Below are 24,096 nucleotides of genomic sequence, written 5' to 3'. Positions count from 1 at the left end.
GTCTCTTTTAAAAAAAACCTTATCATTTTCAGAGCTTGCTCTGAAATATCATAATACACAGGAAATACCATAATATATTCAGAAATTTCTAAGATCTGCAATTTCTGTGCTATTGCTTAGACTGTGCCTTTTTGTTTCCCAAAGCTGTGGCAGCCAGTTCAATGACTATTTCAAAGAAAACCCCCTATTTCTGCCAAAAGGCAGAATACAAATTGTCACCTGTCCATAAGTGGGTCTAGAGGCTTTGGCTGAGGTCGAGGCATGGGAGTTTTCTGTTTTATCCTATAATGCTTGTCTTAAATCACAGCATCTTAATCTAATTCTCGGATGTGTGACTAGCCCTGTCTTTATTATTGTTCCAGGCCCTTCAGCACTGGCAATCTGTGTCTTTGTTTTGCCTTCTTGGTCCTGTGAATTCCTGCAGAAATAATTTGGGTGTTTCATGGACTTAGCAGTTTGAGCTCTTGGTAGACTGGAGGGCCACACTCCTGCTCATTCAGCATCTACACAAAACTGTTTCCACCTACATTGTTTTGGGAATGCAAATTCATGTTTGGAAGATTTGGCCCCAAAATCATGCCATTGGTTTTAGGGGCAAGTGACTGATTATATGGGTAAGATTATGGATCATAAATATTTTGTAGCTGAGGCTTCAAAAATATCATGCTTCTTTCTTTCCTTCATCAAATTATGTAGATACATTATTTCACATACCCATTAATGTAGATATATGTAGACATATCTTGATTCTTTGTTTGCACAGCACTACAGAGCCCACGGAACCTCCGTGCTTCTGTCTCAGCAGGGGCAGCTCTGGGGATGGAGCCTGTGTGTGCCCAGAGGAGTGGGTGGGATCTCTCTGTCATACAGGCAGCATGGGCAGCTGGCACCATTTTGGGAACACCTCCCCTTTGGGAGACCCCTGACCCTTCCTGCTGCTGAGATCTGCTCAGCAGGGTCAGATCTGTGAGTAGTGCCGTGGCTCTTGCTTGGTGAGGCCGTATTTTTCACCCACCTCAAAGGAATAGCACATCTGGGAAAGACATTACAGGTTTCCACAATCTGTGGCCTGTGTCTAGCCAGCTTGGCCATTGTTTGAATTCCCCTGCTTGAAGATCACAGTGACCTGAAAATGTGATTCAAGTCTCAGTGACCAGTGTTGCGTGTCTGGATTTGCCCTGTGTTTGAGGACACCATCCACCTCAGCAGGACAATGCCTGCCTTCAGCTCCTGCTGCCACTGGCACTGGGTGAGTCTTGGATGAGTCAAATTTCCTATACCTGGAATAGCACTGTCCTGGTTTCCCATTTCAGTCCCCTCTGCCACAACAGGGCATCTCTGCACCACCCTGTGCTGGGAGGCTGCCAGCTCACTGAGCTGCAGGATCTCCAGAGCTGGGAAAATCCCCAGCTCCCTTTCTTTCCACAGTGTGGCCAGTATGACACGCAAATACACCGTCATGTGTCAGCTGGGCTTTTGTCAAATGGTGTGACACGTCTGGTCAGAAGGATGTCAAAATATCTGCAGTGTACCCAGGAAAATGTGCCTGGTGAGGACTGCAGGTGGATGGAAAGTTCAGGTCCTCCATGTTATTTCCCTTATCACAGGATGGGCAGCACATCCAACAGACAATGATAGATTGAATAAGTTCATGACTGATTGGAACATTTGGGCAAAATGTTTCAGAGAAGTTGGCTTAAATAAAATAATCATGGCTGGGATTTCAGCTCTGGAAACAAAGCATTGTGATGATTCTGTAATTTCCTTTGTTCACTGCTCGAGTATTCTCCATTTGATTTGCTGTGAATTGCCTTAAAGAATACATTTTAATAGCTATAGTTCTTAAAATGCATGAGGTAAAAATGTTTAAACAGACATAATTAACTTGAAATCATAACGAACATTACTGAAATTACAAACCCTCAATTTCACACTGTTTTCCTGAGGAAAGTTTATACTGTCCATCTGTCTGTTGTTCCACTTTCTTGGCACTTTCTTTAACTTGCTGCCCAGTTTCAGTTAAATTTGCTAGGTGCTTATGCATCTTAAAGGTCTCAAAATCTTATGAGTTTTGCACATATCACTAGCCGGGTACAGAAGACCAACCCTATAAATATCTCAAAGAGGAAAAGGAAAGGAGACTTACACTATCAATGAGGAGGCTGAGGCTGCATGACCAGTCACAGAATCACACAGAATCACAAAATCACTTGGTTGGAAGAGACCTCCAGGATCATCCAGTCCAACCCATGCCCTAACACCTCAACTAAACCATGGCAGTGAGTGCCACATCCAGTCTTTTTTTAAGCACACCGGGGATGGTGACTCCACCACCTCCCCAGGCAGACCATTCCAGTACTCACTCTTTCTGTAAAAACTTTTTTCCTAATATCTGACCTGTATTTCCCTTGGTGCAGCTTCAGACTGTGTCCTCTCGTTCTGTCAGTTGCTGTCTGGAGAAAGAGACCAACCCCACCTGACTACAAACACCTTTCAGGAGCTTGTAAAGAGTGATAAGGTCACCCTGAGTCTCCTTTTCTCCAAGCTGAACAACCCCAGCTCCCTCAGTCAATCCAGTCCAGTCACTAAGATTCATAAATTACCCACGATGTTTGTCTCCTCTTCACCAGCTAACAAAACAGAGATGTATATTTTATGTACTGAAAATATAAAGATGTATCTAAGAGGTTAGAGGGGCTGAGACATGATGGAGCATGAAGAGTATGGGACACAGTGCCAAAGGTGCTGAGCAGGGCAGAAAGGACAGTCAGGGGCTGGGAGTACGGAGGAGGTGATCCAGTTTACTGCCAGGAAAAGAGAGCATGGCATACACCATAGACAACTTTGTAACCCAATTACTTTTGTTCCAGTAATGATGAAAAAATTTCCACTTGGCTCATAATTCATTGCTTTTCTACATTATGTCATGGTTATTTTCTTTCACAAATCATGACAATGGGCCTGGTTTTCTGCTTGTGGTTTGTTCTGTTTGGATCTTTTTTTGTTTGGTTTGGTTTTATTTTGCTTTAATCTGGAGCGATCCTAATGGCATTAAAATATTTGGAATCATTTGAGATTTGCATCAGTGGGAAAATTTTGTTTCAGATGGATTGTCTTTTCTAAGTCTGAAACTGAGTAGTATAAGCATACAAACCAGCCCAAACCACTTTCAGATCAAGGCTTGAATAGCTAGAAAGAAAAAAAATAATAAGGCTTGTATGAATGCATACGTGTTCGTAGCAACTTACTCTTGGCTTTCATCCCTCACAGGGAAGGCAGGATCATCACAGAGGTATTCAAACCCATGGGTCTAGAGAAGATTCATTCAAGACAGCTGAAAGACCTGACTGAGGCCCCTGTGGGACCCCTGTCACCTATGAAGAGAGGCCACAGAGAACTGGAAAAAGGCCTTTAAGAAAGGCAAGAGAAGACCTGGGGAAACCATAAGCCAGTCAGGCTTACCTCAGGTGCTAGAAGCATTTTGGAACATATCCTCTTGGAGTCTATTTCCATGTATGAGAGACGAGAAGATCATCAGGAACAGCATGAATTTACATGTAGGACCAGTCTGACTGTCTGCCACCTGAAATAACTGTATGCAGAAGACAGAAGAGTAACAAGATGCAATACACTTTGATTTATAGGTGCCTTTGGCACCATGTCCCTCAGCATGCTTCTTTGGTAGGTGAAGACACATGGGTTGGGTGAATGAACAACTTGCTGGGCTGAAAATCACCTCAACAGCCAAGCTCAAAGGGTAGTGATCAGTGACTTGATCAGGATATTGTAAAAGCAGAGCCACTTGCTGGGCAAGAAGTGTCTTCATCCATGACCTGGGCCATGTCAGCAAGTGTGCCCACAGTTCTCAACCTGGAGCGGGGCAGAGGTGTGGCTGACACAGTCAGTGGCAGAGCTTCGATGCAGAAGAATTTGAGAAACCTGAAGATCATTCCAACAGAAACCTCACGGTGTCCAACAGGAATAAGTGCCCATCTTTGTGCCAGGGACTCTGGTACAGAGCAGGAACTTGCTGGCTGAGGAGCAGGCCTGCTGGAAACTACCTGGGAATGACAGGGGATGCCAAGTTCAATATGAGTCAACAGTGTGTGGTTCTCTGCAAACAGGGTGGAAGAGCAGCTGTGCTATGTGGAGGGAGAAGGTTGATGGACACTTTCACCCTGCCCTTCCTGGTCCTGGTGAGGCACCACTGGGAAATACAAGTTTAGTTTTGCCACCTGCCAGCCAGGTTACCCAGACTCAGGGAAGCTGGAGAGGGTTCAGCAGGAGGCAGTGAGGTCAGTGAGGGGCTTTGGACAGGTGGCCTGCAGGAAGCAGGGAAAGACCTGAACTTGTTCACTGTGCTGAAAAGAGGAGAAGGAGGGCAGAACTAACAGCTGCCTTCAGCTGAGAGGGAGTTGCAAAGACCATCAAACCTAAACCTTCTCAGTAACAGCAGAGGGTAAAGCAAGACACAGCAGTCAGAAACTGCAGCTTAAGATGCTGAGATTGAGCATGAAGACAAATTCATGGATTTGGAAAGGTATCATGGCACTGCAGCACATCTCCTAGTGAGGTTGTGGAGCCTCTGTTTGGCCCAGATGCCCTCCAGAGGTTTCTTCCACCACATTTTTGAGTCACCTTGTCCTGCTAACCATCTTCTGGCAAGCAAGGCTCAGGTATGGTGCTGTAAGGCAGACCTCATCTTTGCAGCACTGTGTATGCTTATTTGTTCATAATAATTTGTGTAGAAGGAAAGTGTCATTGTATAGTAGGAAACTGAGACCCTGTAGAAAACTAAATCCACAGAAAGTTAAGTAACTTGACATGAAATTCTGTGCCAGAACACAGAGAACACTCCAGATTCCCTAAGCCCCCTGAGGACCCTGACCATAAATGCTTTGAGTCAATCCTGCTGATGGGACATAGTCAGCTGAAATATGGTCTGAATTAGCAGAAGTTAGCAAAAACCAGGATGTTGCAAGTCATAAGATGAAGCAAAAATTTTCTGCATGTGTGCTGAATTTTTTTTTCCAAGTGTTTGCATCTTTGTGAGGCAGATTTGTGTTAAGTTATAGCAGTAAGATACATGAGAATGTAATAGGCTGCCAGGCCTATTTTACATAATTACATTTATTTATTAACGTAAATTACATTTACATTATTACATAATGTAATTTTGGGCCAGGCCAGGTTTCACTGGGCTCACCATGCTGCCTTTAGATGTAGCCAGTATCAGCTGTGGGCTCTGGGGTGGTCAGCCTGTCCCAGTCCAGCAGACAGCAGGGCAGAAACTTCCTGCACCAAAAGCCAAATCCAACCCATCATGGTTTAGAGTCACAAAGGACTGTTCCCCCTTAATTGTTCAAAATACACAAAAGTGGGTAATTTTGCCCTCTGCTGTATTATGTGGCATTAGGTTACCAAGTCTGATTTCTGCCTGGGTATTAAGGCACCAAAGGTGAAGCTTTATAATGTTTTACAGATTTTCTAGGACTAAAACAGTGAAAATAGAAGAGATGGCAAAAGGTATGGGCTTCTAAGGCTTCACTGACTTCAAAAATGTCTCTTGTGGCAGCTTGGAAGCTTGGGTTTGGACAAGATTTACCTAAGTGCTTTTATTTCATATAGGGCAAAAGATTCAATGAACTTCTATTTTCTCAGTACTATTTCATTTTTGAAAACTGATCCTTATGTTAAAAATATTTAATCTGGAAATATATATTTTTTTTCTTTCTGTGTGGTTAATTTTTGTGACTACAGTAATGAGACAGTGAACATTTCTGAAAGCAACATAAAAACCTTCCTTTTGAACAGATTATAGTGGGTAAATTTGGCCACTCCAAAAAGGAATGTGCACCTGATACTGTGAATAGTATATGTGTTTCTTTCCTTTCGCTCCCATTTCCCCAAAGTAAATGTAAGGTTTGTGAAAGATGTCAGATTATTAGCCCAGATTAGAGGTCTGTGATTGAAGCCAGAACTCCGTAGCTCAGGCAGCAGGAGCACCAACTTCTCTGCAAAGCTTTCTACTCCAAATGCAGAGAATTTCAGGTACACATGCTGAGATGGACCTGTGCCTGTCAGGGGCTGGGAGGACAGTCAGGGTCATGAACAGCCTTTTAAAAGAAAAAAAATCTGTTTCTATCCTACTATTTAGCATTAGGACTCAGGATGTTTTCCATCAACTGCAGATCCATGAACTGCCTCAGCTTTCAGAGACCTTGCAGAGGAATGAGTGCTGCACAGCTGCTCCACATGTCCTTTGCATTTCTTTCATGACATATAAACTGTGTTTTTCAGAACATGGTAAAAAGTCTGTCTGACAGCTCAGGGCTGATGCCAGTGCCTCCCCATTAAAAGATGTGTTTCTGCAGCTCTAACATAACTAAAGCCTTTCTGTCTGTGACATAAAGAATGTCAGCCCCTCTGTGTACATGAATGTAAGCCACATAAATAAATAGTCTTCCATAAATAACAATAAATAGTTAAATAATTTATGTTTGCCTGTAACACTGGAAGAAAAAAATTTACAAGCTAACAGAAAATAACACTGGATAGGGTGTCACACCCACAGAACAGTTTTAACTCCCAGTGAGGTCATGGGAATGTATGAGAACTTCTATACTAAATGCATATCTTGCTGCTTTTACAAAATTACAGGTAATGTTTCAATAGAAATCTAGATGTGCTCCAGAGAAATTAAAATTCCTACTTTAAAGCCTCCCTGAATTCTGAATTGTAATGAAAATCTGGACTGCTTGGCATCACAGGTAATCTTAAACTACTACTTAAACAGTTTCTGAGATTCTGCATCGTCCTGGGGGCAAAAAAAAAAAAAAGGGGGGGGAGTGGGAAAGAAAATAGGGCCAGGAAATATATCTCATGTTCCTCAAAACTTTGCAGAAAGAAAAACAAATTACCAAAGCCTTTTCCAGTGGAATTTTAGGCATGTGTCTGCTTTGCAGATGGCCTGAATTTCCAACGGTGATCATTTTATTTTGCTTGAGTTTGCCTGAGCACAGCATCCCATTTCATATTTCTTAACTGGCCTGCAGTTTCCTCAGTCAGGTTCCCAGTTCATGGCAAATGCCTCTGAGCAGAGGCTATGCTGACCCAGGGTACCAAATCAGTGAGAATGTGAAAGGATCTGGACAAGACTGGCATGAGGATGATACTGACACCAAGGAAGATTCAGAAGGATTAAGAGTGAAGACTTTCCATTCTGTCAACATTTCTGTCCATTAAGAATCCAAATTCAAACTCTCTTGTGTGAATGCCATATATAAAATCCATAAAATCCATAAAATCCATAACTCTCTAAGTCTCCCTTTAAGGTTTAGCCCTGCTGTATCTGCAAAACATGGAGAGCAGAACATGACGAAGCACATTGGTGACTGCTTCCCTTGTGCTGCTTCTGTGTTTCATTTCCTTATCACTAGTCTCAGTTGAAAAAAAAAAGAAAAAGAAAAAGAAAAAAGAAAAAAAACCAAACAAAACACACCAGCTACAGTCCCATTAAATAAGTCCTCTCCTCGTGCATTTTTGCTTGACTACTGTACCTTCAACCCAATGCTTCACCTGCTTGGATCCTTCCCTGAGAAACCCTCGAGTTCAATATTACACTTTTCCAGCACATAGCCTTCACTAAATGGTTCAAAGTAATATATAATATTATAACTAGCTACGTCTAGTGCCAGTACGGTGTGACATTCGGTTTTTCTGCTGCCAGCAGTACAGTGTGGGTTTGGTGGGAGCTGTGAGGCCAGGCTGCCATCTAGTGAGCTGAGGGCCACTTGGGGAGCTGGGGAATGGCAGCAGGAGGTGTTCATGCTAGCCCAGGTTTAAAAGGATTTGGTTACTTTTAAATAGAAATATTTACTTTGAATCCAAGATCATGCTAGAAGTCAGAAGCAAGAGCAGTGAACACAAGCGTTCGTGATGTATTGTTGGTCCATCATGCATATGCAGAGGTTTTCAAGGCAAATAGTATCATCTCCAGTAATTATAAATGCAAATTTCCTTCCTCTCTATGCAACACATTCACTTTTCTTACCTACCATTCCAAGCTTTATCAAAGCTTCAAAGCTGCATGATAGAATTAATCTTGATTTTGGTAGCTTCCCAAAATAAATAATTTGAGAACAATTCAGTCATTGAATCAATTCAGTAGAGTTATTCATTGACAGGATTAAGAAACAGATGATTTGACCTGATGACTTACAGATTTTCTGTCTCTTATTTTTATCTAGCTATACTTTCATATATCATATGAAGATATAGCTAGATGCCTCAGCTTTATTTTGTGTTTAGACTTTTAAAATGCTACAGACATTTAATCTCTATTTATTTAGTGCTTACTGACTCAAACTGGATCCAGCCAGTGCATATAGCTATTCTATTTTTTTTTTTTTTTTTTTACATTTATTCCAAGCTGAAACTCTGTAGAATGTACTGAAGTGAGGATAATGTCCTCAGTGCAGGCTATAAGATCTGTGTAGAGAGGCATGATTGATCCAGAGGACATTTCTCAAGTTCCTTTGCTGGCCTTTCAAAAAATCCTGTTGTGGTTTTTTAAGGAACAATGAAAGGTGCACAGAAGTTTATAGACTGAGAACTCAGTGACCTCAAGACAAAAGAGAGGTCCTGCTGCTACTTCATGGCACAGTGTGGAGAACAATGGGGCCAAGCTGTACTTCAAGGTGTGCAGTTTTAGGATGAGTGCCCACAGAGTCAAGTGGAAATAGAGGAAATTCCAGACAGATAAAAGAATATTTTTCCCCTTAACATTGTTCAAACACGAGCAGTTTTCTGAGGGAGGTTGTGGATATTCAAAGTGATCCCCTGTACAGCCTGGTTTCAGCCCCTGTTGGGCTAGGGGACCTCGAGGGCCCCCTTCCAACCCAAGATACTCCAAGAACTCATGAAAACAATCTCTAGGGAGAGTTTGCAAACACCACATACTTGACATTAACATAAGCATCTTAGATGGCCAATTACTTGTATATTTTTATTTTATTAGTTGTATATTTTTATTTTGTATGAGAATGATATGACGTGGTGGTTCTTTTTCCTTTTCTTTTGTTTCTGTTGAATGACATTTTCCTCACAGGTTGAAACTGAGCTCCAGGAAAGTTTCAGTTATTGCAAGTAACACTCAAATCCTCAGCTCCATTCCAGACTGACTGACCAGACTGACCATCACTGCTGCTGCAAACACCGCAGTGCAGAAAAAAGCCAAATGTTTCAGAAGACTTTCAGGTGAGTCTTATTAGGACTAAAATAAGACTGTGGGGCTTAATATTTGGGATACCAAATTCTGCAGATTCTGCACCCCCTCCACCAGCAGAAAAGACACTGTTATTTTTCTTAACTGTACATAACATTGCAAACAAATGCATTAATTTTGTCATTTAGGAAAGTTATTTAAGTGTCCTTGAGCACTTACATATGGAATCACTGTCGGGTCTGTTCTCAGAGTTGAGTGTAAACTTATCAGCTGCTTAGACCTATATGTGAAATTCTAATGTGAGCTTAATTTAATGTTTAAGTCAATAATTTAATCTTTGCAAACTAAATTTGTAAAAGTGTGTCATTATGAAGCCATTGGCACAAAGTTTGTGCTCTCTTGAATGGCTTCCTTTACCTTTTACCTCTGTTGTTTAACTTTCAAGCAATGCTTGTTAAGTGTTCTTACTTTGCCCATTCAGTGTGTAGCACATGGGGTGATTTATTCAATTGCATTTGAATATTGCCTTTTTTTTCTGCTTGTCTCAGGTACCTGTGGCAGTAGTGACTATAGTGAGTCAGCTCTTGCATGCCAACAAACAGAATTCAGCCACAATAATCTTGCCAATTCTACAAGCAGGTAACTCGAGCTTTTGCCATTTTCTTTAGCTGTAAGTCAACAGCATTTCCCCTTCTGGTTCAGGATAAAAGCAGTTCATAACCAAGTCAAAATATTTTTGGCCCTCAACTCCAATGTGTAATTCCCAATTTACACCAATGTAAACATTGCTGGATTCTTCTGCTTTAGAGAGAAGATGGGAACAGAAAAGGAGGAGCACTTCTCACTGGAGAACCAAATCAGAGAGGAAACTGAGAAGCTGAAGCTATAGGTGTATAATAACAAATGATAACTTTTATCCCACTCATTACCTTGATGCAGCCTCACAAAAACAATGGAAGAATTTTCTTTGACTGGCAACATCTCACACTCCAATGTTTCCATCCAGTCTGCTCCACTGGAATTAAGTTCCTCTATGATTCTGTTTTTGGCACAGAGAAGTAAGTCCTATGTGTTGCTGGATTTACCTGGACACAGCAGTATGAATCATAAATCCTAACTCATACTCTGCTAACTGTTGCAGATAGAGCACTGGGAAAGGGTCAGTCAACAAAACTGGAAATACAGGAAAATGTTGTTCCTGGTCTTATTGGTGACCTCAGTAGCGAAGTTCATATGCTGTTCAACATTGTAAGTAATAGCATGTTCTTTCTTCTTTTGAAAACTGCAGCTCAGAAATTTTTTAATAAATAATCACTAAAAGTCTCCTTTGGGGGAAAAAGCCCTTAATTGGTTGGTTTTTATGCATGCTGATGCCTCAGGTAAGAAATGCATACGTCAAATGAGCTAGGTAATCTTACTTACAGAAGAATGCAAAGATACAGGCAATGGCCGGAATGCTTTCGGTGTTTGGGACTTTTTCAGTTGTTTTGTTTTCTAAAATTGAGATGTGCTGAATCTTTGACTGCAACTCTACAAACAGAGATCAAGAACAAGTACATACTTACTTTGCCTGAAATCTGAAGATATCAACCATTTCAACTAAAATTATTACTACTGTCAGGTGTCAGCCAGGACATCCACATCCTAACACCTGCAAATTAAATTATTCACTTGGGATTTTTCCAGATGTCCATTACTTACACTCTGCAGTGCTTGGAGGATAAAGTGGTATTGACCAAGACAAAAAAAAAATTTCTATTTCTTCTGCTTCAGTTGCTTCAGAAGTTGGTGGGTGTGGGAGAGTTGAGCTTCAAAGACGTGCATTTCTCTGACCTCACAAGGGTTTCACACCGGGCACCTGAAACCAGCAGACTTGTCCTCAGTCTCTCAGTGAAGTGTCAGTGACACTGAGACATCACAACAGTATAACAAAGGTGAAGGCAGTAGAACACTTAGACAACATAATGGTGAACATCATTCAAATACAAGTCCACAGGGAAATGAATAATTCAGTCCTCTCACCAGCTTTAGAAAAAGATGTGATGAGATAAACCAAGTAACCTCACACATCCAGCACTGACAATAAAAATCAGTGAATAACTCATTAACTGGTCACTGACACTTCTGTTCACCATTTCAGACAACAATACTGTGGAAAAACAGTGATCATGTAATTAAAGCCTTTATCATAATGCCAGTATAACAAAACACTCCCCTCAAGACAGATAGACATCGAATGCACAGTTTATCTTAAAAAAGCAGATTTCTTCAATATTAAGTGCACATTGGTGTTATTTTGTAGACGTACAGTTACATCAGTCTCACCTGATGATCAGATCAGAGAGATCAAATCAGTCTCTCCTGATCTTAAGTCAAAAGCATAACATCAATAACAAAGTCTAGTATATAATCCAGGATTTTGCTTCCTCACTTAAGCTACAATTAAGATGAGTGATTCAAATCACAGCGATGGACTCTAATTTGGAAGGATTGTGCAAAAAAAAAGTCAAAAAGTGGGATCTGAAGGCAAAAAGCTAGGCAGTCTCTTATCTTCTGACTTTGCACTAACAGTAAATGTCACTGGTGTGACTATTTCTTATTTAAGGTTATGAAAAGTCTGGCCATTTGGACTGTGTGCATATATTATGATTTAGGATATTATTTTCCTCATTTACCACTATTTTCCCCCAGAAATGAAACTAAGAGAAGGGTAATAATTATTTTCACACCCCATCTCAGCAAAACTTGAAGCTATCTCCTGGCATTCATGGGAAGAGCAGGTGTTCTCGACTACTTATATGGATTCTAAAAAAAAATCCAAACAAAAATCTGTAAATGTTGACTGTGTGTATAGTGCAGGCTTCTCCAAAAGCACCATCAGCTTTCTCTGATATCTGCTATCGATACCTACTTTTCTCTTTGTCTTGCAAAGGGTCATCAGACAGTGGCAGAGCTGGATTTGCCCTGTACCAAAATGACAAATTCTTCTAGTCCAGGGTTTATCAGAGTCTCCACAGTTTGATGGAGACAAAAACAAGTCATCTCTGGCAACACTGATGGTGGAGTAGCGAGTAGTGTTGAAATAGCCTTCAGAAACAGGGGGTGGGAAGGGGTGGAAAGGGAAAGGGAAAGGGAAAGGGAAAGGGAAAGGGGAAAGGGAAAGGGAAAGGGAAAGGGAAAGGGAAAGGGAAAGGGAAAGGGAAAGGGAAAGGGAAAGGGAAAGGGAAAGGGAAAGGGAAAGGGAAAGGGAAAGGGAAAGGGAAAGGGAAAGGGAAAGGGAAAGGGAAAGGGAAAGGGAAAGGGAAAGGGAAAGGGAAAGGGAAAGGGAAAGGGAAAGGGAAAGGGAAAGGGAAAGGGAAAGGGAAAGGGAAAGGGAAAGGGAAAGGGAAAGGGAAAGGGAAAGGGAAAGGGAAAGGGAAAGGGAAAGGGTGGCCCTTTTCCATGGGAAACTAAACTCACCTCCCCATGTTCCTGATGTCAGATTGTGGGAGACATTTGGCACTCCAAAAGCAGCCAGAGCTGCAAATAGTTCACTCCAGTTCCCATTGCTTTTTAGCAGCTCTCTCACAATGATTATTTAACAAACAGTCATCATTTTCCTACACATTTTGGCAGTGTAAAATACCTGCCTTGGTTAAATTTTCTTTCAGTGCAAATAAAAAGACTGTAGGGTCGCCAAAAGTGTACTTCTAATTAAGCGGAGGGAGGAAATCATGATAAATATACTCATAAAAACATTTTAAGTTGCTTATTTTTGAGATCAAATTGTTATAAGACACCAAACACACAATTTGAATTGTTCTTTGGGTTACACCAAGCTGCCTATTCCATACAAAAGCAGCATGACAGAAAATATTGAAGTGATTTATTTCTCACTCTCAAATACTTAACAGATCAGCTCATCAGCCCAAGAAGCAGGGCACACATGGCTCTGGTCATGGCAGGCAGAGTGGAAGCCACCAAAGCCCACGCCAGGAGCTCCACATATGACAAAACCCTGCCCTTCAACAGTCACAGCCAAGAGTGAGAGTACCTATAGCAGCTTTATTGATGTCCCTTTCTTCCAACCACCCCCATAGCCACATTATTCTCTTTGGCCTGATAACTTTTATTAATCATACACAACAAGCCTAAAAAGCATAAAGGCCAATTTTATTCCAGGATAGCCCATGTCATTGCCAGAGCAGCTCATTTCAGCACTAAGTCTGCTCAGAATTTCCAAGTTAATGGAAGTGCTGACACATTGCAGGTGACTGGAGCAATTCCACCAAACATAAATTAAAGGTGAAAATAAAGTTATGAGCATGAAAACCATAGTTTTCAGCCAGGACAAATGATCACAGATAGCTTCAGAGAGCTTTCCCCACACACACCATCAACTCCCTGTCTAGGTTGTATCTTTTCTGTCTCTATTATATCTCTTCAACATTATATCCCTTCAACATTTCACTTGGTGCAAAGGAATTAAGAAAAGGTCTCACATTATATCCTAATAACCACAGCACACATGCACTGTGATTCCCAGAAGCAGACTGCTCCACAGCCTCACTCTCTTAATTTTAATAGCCCTGTCATCCTTTGTTCTGGCTGCAATGATCCAGCTTCTGAAAAAGACACAGATTGCTGTAGCTGTCCACAAAAACAATCCCTGCTCACTTACCACACTGAGAAACACCAGCCCAGGAACCCAGGTTTAGACCTGATGGGCAGATCCTTAAGCAACAAGAAATCTTCCCTCTATTTCAGAGGCTTCAAGTCACAAGTGACCCCTCAACAGCACCTTGGACTAAGGCACTGCTGCGGATTTCACTTGAGCTACAAAACACTTTTCCTTTCTAGCATCATTTCAAACCTATTTGCACTACTTCCAAGCTGTCACTTATTTCTCCCAGAGTTTTTTCACGTGAAAAGTGCTTCTTCCTCCCCACAGCAGACATGGTGGTGCTGCACACAGCTCTGAGAGCGACCCACCACTGACATTCAACACCACAGGAAAGATTCGCTTGTCCACCAAGCCTGGAAACCAGCCTGGCCTCTGTAGGCCCTGTTCCTTTAGGCAGAGAGCCATTCTTCATGCTTTTCTGACTGACATGAAAGGCTGGAGTGATGTCAGCAGACATCCATGTCTACTTACAAGTGATAAAGTGCAATTAAAAGGCACTGGGTGATGCTCATGCCTAAGAACACTTATGGAGCAGAGATGACCCTGCAGAAACAAGCAGGAAAAGCCTCTTCAAAACACACATTTCAGTGGAGTTACTGCTGCATTAGTGTTTGGAAGGTGTGACAGACCTGACCAATGAAAACTGAAATTAACAACCAGTCTGTGGAGGTTTTTTAGCTTGAGAACATGAAGATAAGAAGAAATAAACGGTGTGGTTAGGGTTGTCTTTTTTTTTCTTTGTTTTAAACAAGCCCACCACCTGCACTTTATACAACTTGATACTTCTGTTCTCAGTAAAACCATGTTGTGATGTCAGCTTCTCAGAAACTGGTCAATAAACATTTACACAAATAACCACAGAAATCCTTCAGGTAAGTATTTGCATATTTGTACATTTACTTTAAAGAATGTCCAAAAATTGTCCATTGCTGTTTCTCATTTCCGTATCCAGTATAATATCAAATTGGTTTTATTTTCCATCCATTATCAATGCAAACAGAAAGATTAATTGAAAAAGAAATAAGTTAAAAAGTCAAAAATAAACAAATATGTCAAATACTAGATCATCATCTGTCATGTGCAACCATCTACCCACAAAACAAAACAAAACCACCAAAAAACCCTAAAACTCTCTTATTTCTGCATTTCTGTTAGATGTATTGCTTTGACATTCTGTGTTTTGAGGTCCCCCATGTCACTTTCTGGTTTCCAACACAGAACTTTAAAGATAATCCAGTTGAAAAATGGAAAGAAAAGTGCTATATTTTCACCAGCAGTCTTTTACTCTGGCACAGAAATATGTCCATCGCTGTTTTGAGGAAAGGCAGCACATACATCAGAGTCCACTTTCAAACAAAACTCAGGTATTTTCCTAATTCAATCTTTAAAAGCTCCAGCTTCTTCTAGAGCTGTACTGACATTTAGAGAAAGAGAAAAAAAAAACTTACTAAAACGGGCCTTTCTGCCCCACCACCATTAGGTCAGGAAAGACAGAGGTTTTTGTGGGTAAGGTCTTAAGAGCTGAAGTGCAAGTTCGAGTACCTGAGTATCATTAGCTGAGCTGGCTACTTGTGCCTGCACTGTTATAAGCACACATAAACAGTTCTTGGGCTGTAATTCTCATAAATATCCTCTAGAAAGTCAGGAGGCTTGACTGCTTCTCTTCTCGCAGGTGAAGGTGGGAACTTGTAGGTTTTAGTCTGCAACAGGAAGAAAAACATTTACCATTGTATTATATTTTAGAATTTTGTGGGACCCTCATTCCTACAGGTCCCCAACAAAAAGCAAGGAAGAAACCTGGTAGGTAACATTACTGCAAAAGAAATGTGATTTCTTTGAGCTCTCTGAGCAAAAGGTTGGAGCACAGAGGGTGAAATATGAACTGGCAGACAGATGCAAAAAGAGCCTTCACAAAGCCTCAACAGGACAGCCTTTGAAATTTTTTTCTTAATATGATCGAAAACAAATTTTGAGATGTTGGTATCTACAGTAAAATAGATGAAAATGAACAATACTAGCTCCTCTGAAAACAAAACACCAAAAACAAAAACAAAACAGACAGACCACAATCAATGCAATTTAGGCACCTAAAATCATTGGAAGCCTTTGATCTCTGCAGCTCCCCCTCTCAGCAATGAAATTGTCCTGAATGCCACACAAGAGCATGCCAGGAAATGAATCATTCTAAATTCAGAGCACTCTGACTTGTTTGCAACAAACAAGGTACACGACCATTAATTAAATCATGAGCAGAAAACAAAATAGGAAATAATTGGTCTTTCCATGTGCATTAAGTGATGCAGAAGCCCTGAGGAAAAGCAGCATGTTTTCCTTTTGTTAAACACATATCGCAACACACTGGAATTGGAAAGTAAGTAAAAGTTGTGGTGGCAGATTCATCACTGCTGTTTCCTGGCTTTCAAGTATGTGAACTGCCACGTAAAAAATAAAGTTGCATAGCTGTGTTTGTCTCCAATATAGTGAAACAAAGTGGACCTTTTTCACTTACTGTGAAAGGCATGTCTGGTTCCATCCAATCTTTAATTAGGCAGGCTTCTGCCATTAAGAATAAACATTCTTAAGTAAAAATCTGAGTAAAGACTACTCTGTGAGGCAGAAATATGAAAATATTGAGCTTTGGGAGAGTTAAAATTCAGCATTGTAAATGATGTAACTGATAGACAGGAAATGCACTACACCACTCTCTATCCAGTGCTTAAACAATTGCTCAAATACTCTGATTATACATGAAGATAGGGCCATCCAAACAACAGACATTCTCACAGAAGCTGTGTTCCTCATTCCCCTCTCCAAGGGCTCACAGAGGTAAATGGGAGGTTTGTCAGAGCAGACAGATTGCAAAGAAATTACAAGTTTTAGTGAAGAATACACCAAAACCTGCAAAGCACACACACAGGCACAAAAGCCACTTACTGTAAAGCGTTCTGCCGGGCCACGTGCCCATTTACGTAACCAGCGAGCTGAAAGGAGGATGTCAGGAGGTTAAAATGGTTTGATGGTGCAGGGTACACAGCTGTTGTATCTGGGGTTCTGCTCTAGCTGCCTCCAGCTCTTGAAAGACTTTCTTCAAAATATGGTAACCCTCATATGTTAAGTTCTCATTTTTTTACATCTTACTCTTTAACACGCTCTTGTTGTGTTTTTCCCTTCATTGAAACTTTTGCTGAGTGTCCTGGTTTCTACTGGGGCAGAGTTCATTTTCCTCTCAGTAGCTGTGTTTTCATTTAGTATGAGAAATGAAACAAATCAGCTATCTAATATGCCAATGCACAATTATTTGAAAGATATTGAAGTATGTATATTTGGCCTATTCTTACACTTGCTCAAGGGAAAACTTATCACTGCTCATGGAAACAGAGATCATTTGTGTTTAGTCATTAGTTTATGAACTGTCATTCTTAAGTACAGAATTTTGTGCCAGTAAATGCAAAACAAACAATTCAAAAAACTCCAAGCCTGCCCTATTCTCCGAAAGAACCCTTTTCATCCTGAATAAATCTCTGACATGTCTGTAATGCATTAATACCACGATACCTACGGCTCTTTCAAAACTCCAGACTTATTTTAAATTGGCCCCCTTATTTTATCACGACTTCTCCAAAAGGACAGTGCATATATGAACATTTCCCTCAGCCCTTGCCTCCCACCTGAGTCTCAGCAATAAAGTGCATGTCCTTGTGCCTGCACAGAGCCAGCAATGGGACTGTAATATATTTCAGGTTCACCAAAGGACTCACCTCTGCACCTGAAAAGCAAGCATAAAATCACAGCAGTGACAGCACTGACACCTGCAGCTGCTCCTATCAGGATGTAGAGAAGCCCATGGGAAGAGTCTGAGCAATGAGAAAAGAGAGCAAGTTACAGAGCTAGATGTCAGTATCCATGGATTTGTGATGTTACTGCCTACCTTAACTGGAGGGAAAAGCTAATCCTCTGCTTCCAAACAAAGCAGAGAGACACAGATGGGATGTCTGGATGCCAACCAGCAATAAGAAGCTGCCTCACACCCCCAGTCATCTGTGTGTATAAACACATTTTCATTTTTAACTCACCTGCCTTTACAGTCTCATTTTCTTCAAGTACTACTAGCCCTGAATGACTGAGCAGCCATGCCTGCAAAATGCTGTTACTAATGACTGGTTTATGCTGATTTCTGTTCTTCATGCCTCTACTAGCAGAGATACTTTGGTGATATGAGCACTTATGTAGCTGTTCTTACAAATCCTACTGCAATCCTACTTCCAACAGGCCCAGCACAGCCAGAGGAGAAGCTGAATTTTAGCCTTTAGTACCTCTGGAACTCTTACAAGTCACAGACAGACATTGTGCAAGGAAATTTTCTCCAGACCATGACTACCGTGGAAAAGCTGGACAAAATGTTGTGGGGAAGGTGCTTTTTGATTCGTTCTTGTTTCTCACTATCCTACTCTCATTTGAGTGGCAAGAAATTACTTTCTCTCAAGTCTCTTTTGCCTGTGACAGTAACTGGTGAATGATTTCTCCGTCTTCACCTTGACCCACGAGCTGTCCATTGTATTTTTCTCCATGTCTTGTTGAAAGGGGGGGGCAATAAAGCAGCTTGGAGGGCACCTGGCAGCCAGCCAAGGTGAGCCCACTGAAAGCAAAATAAGGAATTCTTGTAAAACAGAACAGGAATTGAAAGAAAAACACTCTGACAGCTTCTCCCTACAGTACCACAAAGCATTTGGTTTCAGGATTATTAATTTATCTCCCAACATGCGCTAGGACTTCACCTTATAACCATGCCAACCTCATTCCAGGGCCCTGACATTTAGTGGGAACAACTACACAGAACAGCAGAGAGGGCAGAAAGGTGCCCAAGGCACGATAAAAAGCAATCACCGAATAACATTATTTACATCTCAGGTCCATGACCAGAGTCTGGTTCGTGGCTGGGTGGGTGACCAGGCAGGTGACAGAGGGAAATGAGCTGTTGGCCAAGCCCAAGTAGCTAACTCTGGTCACTGTTCCATTGGGGTGATGGGATTCTTCCCCAGAGCTGTGACTGCTTGCAGGGATCCAGGAGATGTCAGCAGGTGGCTTTCCTGCAGATGCCTGACAGACAGCCACCCTGCTCTTGTCCTGGGTCAGAGTCACCATAGGAGGGACTGCAGAAGAAATTTTTAAAAACCACAACTGTTATTTCTATTCATATTTTATAATCCTATTTCATTTTTAGTATAAAATCACCAACGGAGAAAGTGACAAATAGGTGGTATTTTTTTTAGTTGTGCAACCAGTTCTTGAGATTTTAAAATAATTTGAAATATTAGCACATCTTTAAGGAAAAACAATACATCGAAAAGTCCAAGGTGGACATCTCAAAAATTAGCTGGCTGCATCTAAACTACTGCTTCCTCCTGTTTTCCAAAAGATAACAACAGATTAACAGGAGATGGGATGATAGAGAGGGGTGGATTAAATTAAGATTTACCACTTGAGTGATGAAAAGGCAGATTGTTGAAACTTCGGGTATAATATTTAGGGGTTTGAATATGCAGAATCAAAAATATGATAGCAGGGAACTAAAAAAAGGAATTGGGCAAAATTGTTCTGCTTGAAGTCCAACAACTCATATTCTGCATTTGGCAAAACAGGGAAAAGCTTGCACAACACCTATGTCTTCATCAGAAAGGTAAGATTCTGCAGGGAACAACAAAAAAACCAAAACCCCAAACCAAAACAAACTAATAAAAGAACCCAACCAAAAAAAAAAAAAAATCAAGTGACTAAAATTAGTAATAGCAATCATAGAGTTGAAAATTCATTTCTCATCATTTTTAGTTATATTGAGATGATTTAACTAATATAGCCAAATCACAAAGTCCTCCTGTGGTTTATTTGGGTTTTTTTTCAATTTATGGAAACCTAGATATATTTTACCTGACTATATGAAAAAGGTGATTTGATGTATTCATTATGCTTCCTAATATTCTTTTGTTCCTGCCTATGTTGCAGATAGACTAAATTAATTTTTATTTTAGTGATGCAGTCTTACCTATCACAGTCAGAGAAGTGAAAAACTTAAAATTCCCTTCACTGTTGGCAATTTCACAGGTGTAGTTCCCCTCATCCCCAAGGTTCACAGGGTAAATACGAAGCGCAGGGTCACTGACAGGTGAATATTTCCACGTGATCCTCTCACTGCAGTTCTCCCTGCTTGTCTTATTGTGATCCCTACGGTAGGACAGGAGGCAAATGCTGGAACTCATCTTCCATGTCACCAGCACCAAAGTCACCTTGGAGACGTTGGGGCAGCTCAGCACAGCTTCATGGCCAGCCTCTACACTCATGTTGTGAGCTGCATAAGATGAAAAATGACATTAAAAAGATGCTACAGCCATTGTACAAGCACAGGAAACTCTTGGCTTCATCACACTTCAAAAAATACTTCCTGACTGCACTGGCAACCTTGGGGCACATATTAGTATTCAGCTTCCTGATCCACCTTCCTGAAGTTTGGAAGTGCAGTGGAGATGGTGCCTTTTTGCTGTGGACAATGATGCTGACTTGAGCTTCAAGTCCTCCACCTTTATTTCAGGCAACAAATTTCTGTCACTTTAATACAGGCTTTGAAAAATTGATGGGGCAGGTAAAATCCTCTCTTAAGGGAAAGGAAAGTGCTTTTAAAAAAATTATTGTGTTCCTGAATTAGGTGCCTTGCTTCAAGTGCCAGTAAAACCTGGGACAGCTGTGGAACACACACCTATGGCACAGTTAAAACCAACATCACTTGGAGCAGCAGTTTAGTAAGAGACATGTGGATCCCTTTTATTCCAGAAATCATAGCTCTCCTGCCTTTGTCCCAGCTGAACAGATGTGTCTTTAGATGACCAGTTTTGGATTCCTATCAGATTTATCATTCTGTGCCATTCTGCAAGGCACTCAATTATTTTGCCAGCTGAGGTGACATTACTCTTTCCATTCCCACTAAACAATAGGCAAACTTTGCTCTGGTGTACTATGAAGTTTCAGTGTCCTGGAAAGTCAGAAATTCAGAGGACCAAACAACGTTACATGTAGTTTTGGATCTTTCTCACTTACCTTCAACCAGATTGATTGGCAAGAAAAGGAGCACAGCCAGAGCTGCCCATTTCTGAGCCATCTTTAGCAGAAGGAATCAGCACTGCAGAAAATGAAGGCAAAGAAAAAGGCATGTAGTCACAAATTGTTGTGCTCATCCCTTCAAAGAGAACTTGCAGTAAAACCCCTGTTTCCTTTGAAAGCAGGAGCCCTAAACAAGACCATGTCAAGTGTCATTCTTATATTTAAGAACATAAGGCAAAAACAGGGTTGAAAATAAAAAAAATTAAAAAGAAAATAAAGACACAACATTTAAAACAAAACAAACAATAACAACAAAAGTGCTACTGTTTACAAACAGGTTTTTTTTAAATCCTCTGGTACCACTCAGGGTCTAGACTTCATCAGCTGTTTGGCAAAGAAATTATTCCTGGCCTTTGCATGCCTTTAATTTCTTGAAGAGCAACTTCCCTTTTGGAGCAGGACAAAAAGAGCAACCCTCCTATTGCAAGGAATCAAAACTATATGAGTTTGCTTCTTGCATCCATAGGCAGGGTGAACTAAAGAGGCATCTAGTAACTCCTGCTGTTGTGCAACTATGTAAACCTTTTAACAAACCATGTCTTATAAATGCTGCCATTTCTATCTCTTTAATAATTTACTGTCTGAATCAGGCACCCACAGCTAGAGATGATCAGAAAATTGTGCTCTCATCCCATGGGAAATACTGACACGATGTTTTCATTCCCAAGGCAAAACCCAAGATGCAGCAGACAAGCAAACATCTCTGTGCAACAGCTGATTCAGAAATGTCGTATTTGCAGTAACAAGACTTTCCTTGTGGATTGTTTGGATCACGCACTGTTCACTCCCTGATTCAAACACAACCAAGTTCCCCAGCATGTGCTGGGAAGAGAAGGAAAGGCAGCCAGGGTTCACTCTGCACCCAGAGACCTGAATGCTCATCTGGTACCAACTGCCGTGAGAGTACAGGCTTCAACTATGCAGCATTAAAGATTTCATTTTAAATGTGAAACCAACCACGTGAGGATGCCTGGTGCACAGGAGAGAAGCCACAACACTGCCACACATGCAGCACAGGAAGAGCAAATGCTGCCACAGTCACGTGCCAAATGCAAGGGATGGTGTTTTCCCTAACACAAGTGCATATTCAAGTCACTGAATCACAGAACGGTTTGGGTTGGAAAGGACCTTAAAGATCTTCCAGTTTCAACCCCCTGCCATGGATACTTCCACCAGGCCAGGTTGCTCAGAGCTCCATCCGGCCTGACCCTGAACACTTCCAGGGATGAAGCATCCACAGCTTTTCTGGGCAACCTGTTCCAGTGCCTCGCCACCCTCAATAGAACTGCTTTCCTCAAAGAATTGTTTTTTTCACAACTCTAACACAGAATTGTGGTACATCTGGATGAAAAGCTTTCATTACAACCCAGTAAAAATGCCAATACAACCACACTGATCTATATTCTGCTACTAATGTGCAATAAGTAATGCAATTCTTACATTAAAAAGTCTCAAATTTCATTTTCATTCACATAAAATCTTTGACATAAAGGAAATATTTTGTTTTGCTTCATTTTATTCAGTGCTGTCAGAAGTTTTGGGGATTTTTTTCTTTGCACTTGAATACATTATGCATGCAAAAGTTGCTTTCAATCAAAAAAGTTTGAAACTTTAAAAGCTGAATTTTTTTAACCAAAAAGTGAAAAATATACATTTTGACCAGACTCATGTACTGAACTTGACCCAATTTGCAAAGAATTTCTCAGTCTCTTTCAAGAGCAAAGTAAAACAAAAAACAACAAACCTTCCATAAATTCTATCAGCAAATTCAGTATTCACCAATTTTGATGCGTCCATAAATATTCATAACAGAATATTGTCATATTGGAACTTGTCCCAGAGAAGTATCTTTTTTTTTAAATGCATACGAATCTCATATATGGGGTTTATTTCCTCAAAAGAACTGGCATTAATTATTAAAAATGGGACCTTACAGAAAGACGAGAGTATATGACTCAGTTTAAATATTCATGTGTGAAACGCAGAATTTAATCTGGAATTTTTAAAATTCACAACCCCTGAACAGCTGTGCTTCTGAGCGAGAAGGAACTCTCAAAATCCAAAAAGGACCAACCAAGCAGAGATGAAGCAGACCCATTTAAAAATAGCAAAGGAATATTTGTGTTCTCTGTTGTGGCTCTCCTTGTGTTACTGCCTTTGATGGAATCTAAATGCCTCAACAGCTGCATTAAAATAAATTAAAATTTTTACTCAGCCTCGGTGGTGGTGGCTGCACAACACCATGCGATACGCGTGTCACTCTTCCAGCCGGGGAACGGCACCGCTCCTGCTCGGATTCATCCCAAGGAGTGCTGAGGCTGGGGGAGATTCACTCTGTTACCAGGCTCAAGAGGAGCCCTCCTCAGCCCAGGAGGGAGCAGCAGCAGATCCAGCGTGCTCTGGTGTTCTGATTCTCCTTCTGGGGCGAGCAGGGAGACGTCGGCACACAGGCGCTCCCACGGGGATCCCAGTCCTGATGCTGATTCTGAGGCAGTTCCTGCACACCACGGAACTGCAGGCACGTAGCTGCAAAAGTGGGAACTACCTCAGCTGAGGAGATTCCATCCCAGGCAGTCCCTGTGTTCGGCCGTATGGTTCACTCGTTTCTTTCCATTGTTGCGTCTGAGACCTTAACACGCAGCTGCTTTTTCTCATGTAGATAGATGCTCCACCCTCCCTGAAAGAGATGAGTCTAAAAACCCCTCTGGTGGTGCGCTGCCCTGAAGAGGATGTGGCAGAGTGAAATCATAAAAATAAATGCAACATAAAATAAATGCAAGGTCCAGCATGAATTAAATATTTGCTAACACAACCTGAAAGAGGAGAAGGTCAGGTATCCATCAGTGCATCAGCTGTCACCACAATTTTTAAAGGATAACCAGGATGTCACAGAGCCATTCCCATGTTTAATTCAGCAAAATACAGTTCTGTTTTGAAGTGAAAACACATTTTAAAGGGTACTAAAGACCCTGCCTTAGAAGTCTGTTCTCTCTGAGACATGTGTCTGTGGGCAAGGAAAGGCTGGAAGGGATGGCAGGAAGAGGAAGCAGTGGCACAC

The 24,096-nt window shown here is 41.2% G+C and overlaps 1 protein-coding gene across 2 annotated transcripts; it reads right to left on the bottom strand.

The window, feature by feature from the left end:
- Positions 1-14,612: 14,612 nt before the first annotated feature.
- Positions 14,613-24,017, bottom strand: LOC134561942 (cell surface glycoprotein CD200 receptor 1-B-like). 2 transcript variants are annotated; one of them, XM_063419327.1, is made up of 7 exons: positions 23,250-24,017; positions 20,976-21,057; positions 19,930-20,232; positions 18,791-19,039; positions 17,648-17,743; positions 16,824-16,870; positions 14,613-15,589 (listed from the first exon to the last, which is right to left on the bottom strand). In XM_063419327.1, the coding sequence occupies exons 2-7, from the start codon at positions 21,034-21,036 to the stop codon at positions 15,473-15,475; spliced, it is 873 nt and encodes a 290-aa protein (XP_063275397.1). In that variant the 5' UTR covers positions 21,037-21,057; positions 23,250-24,017; the 3' UTR covers positions 14,613-15,472. The 2 variants fall into 2 exon arrangements, with proteins under 2 accessions (XP_063275397.1, XP_063275398.1); XM_063419328.1 differs by lacking the exon at positions 23,250-24,017 and having other exon boundaries at positions 20,976-22,564.
- Between the last annotated feature and the right edge of the window lie 79 nt (positions 24,018-24,096).

This window comes from Prinia subflava, chromosome 25, assembly GCF_021018805.1.
Source record: "Prinia subflava isolate CZ2003 ecotype Zambia chromosome 25, Cam_Psub_1.2, whole genome shotgun sequence".
Classification (NCBI taxonomy): Eukaryota; Metazoa; Chordata; class Aves; order Passeriformes; family Cisticolidae; genus Prinia; species Prinia subflava.
This window is presented reverse-complemented; position numbering and strand designations above follow the sequence as displayed.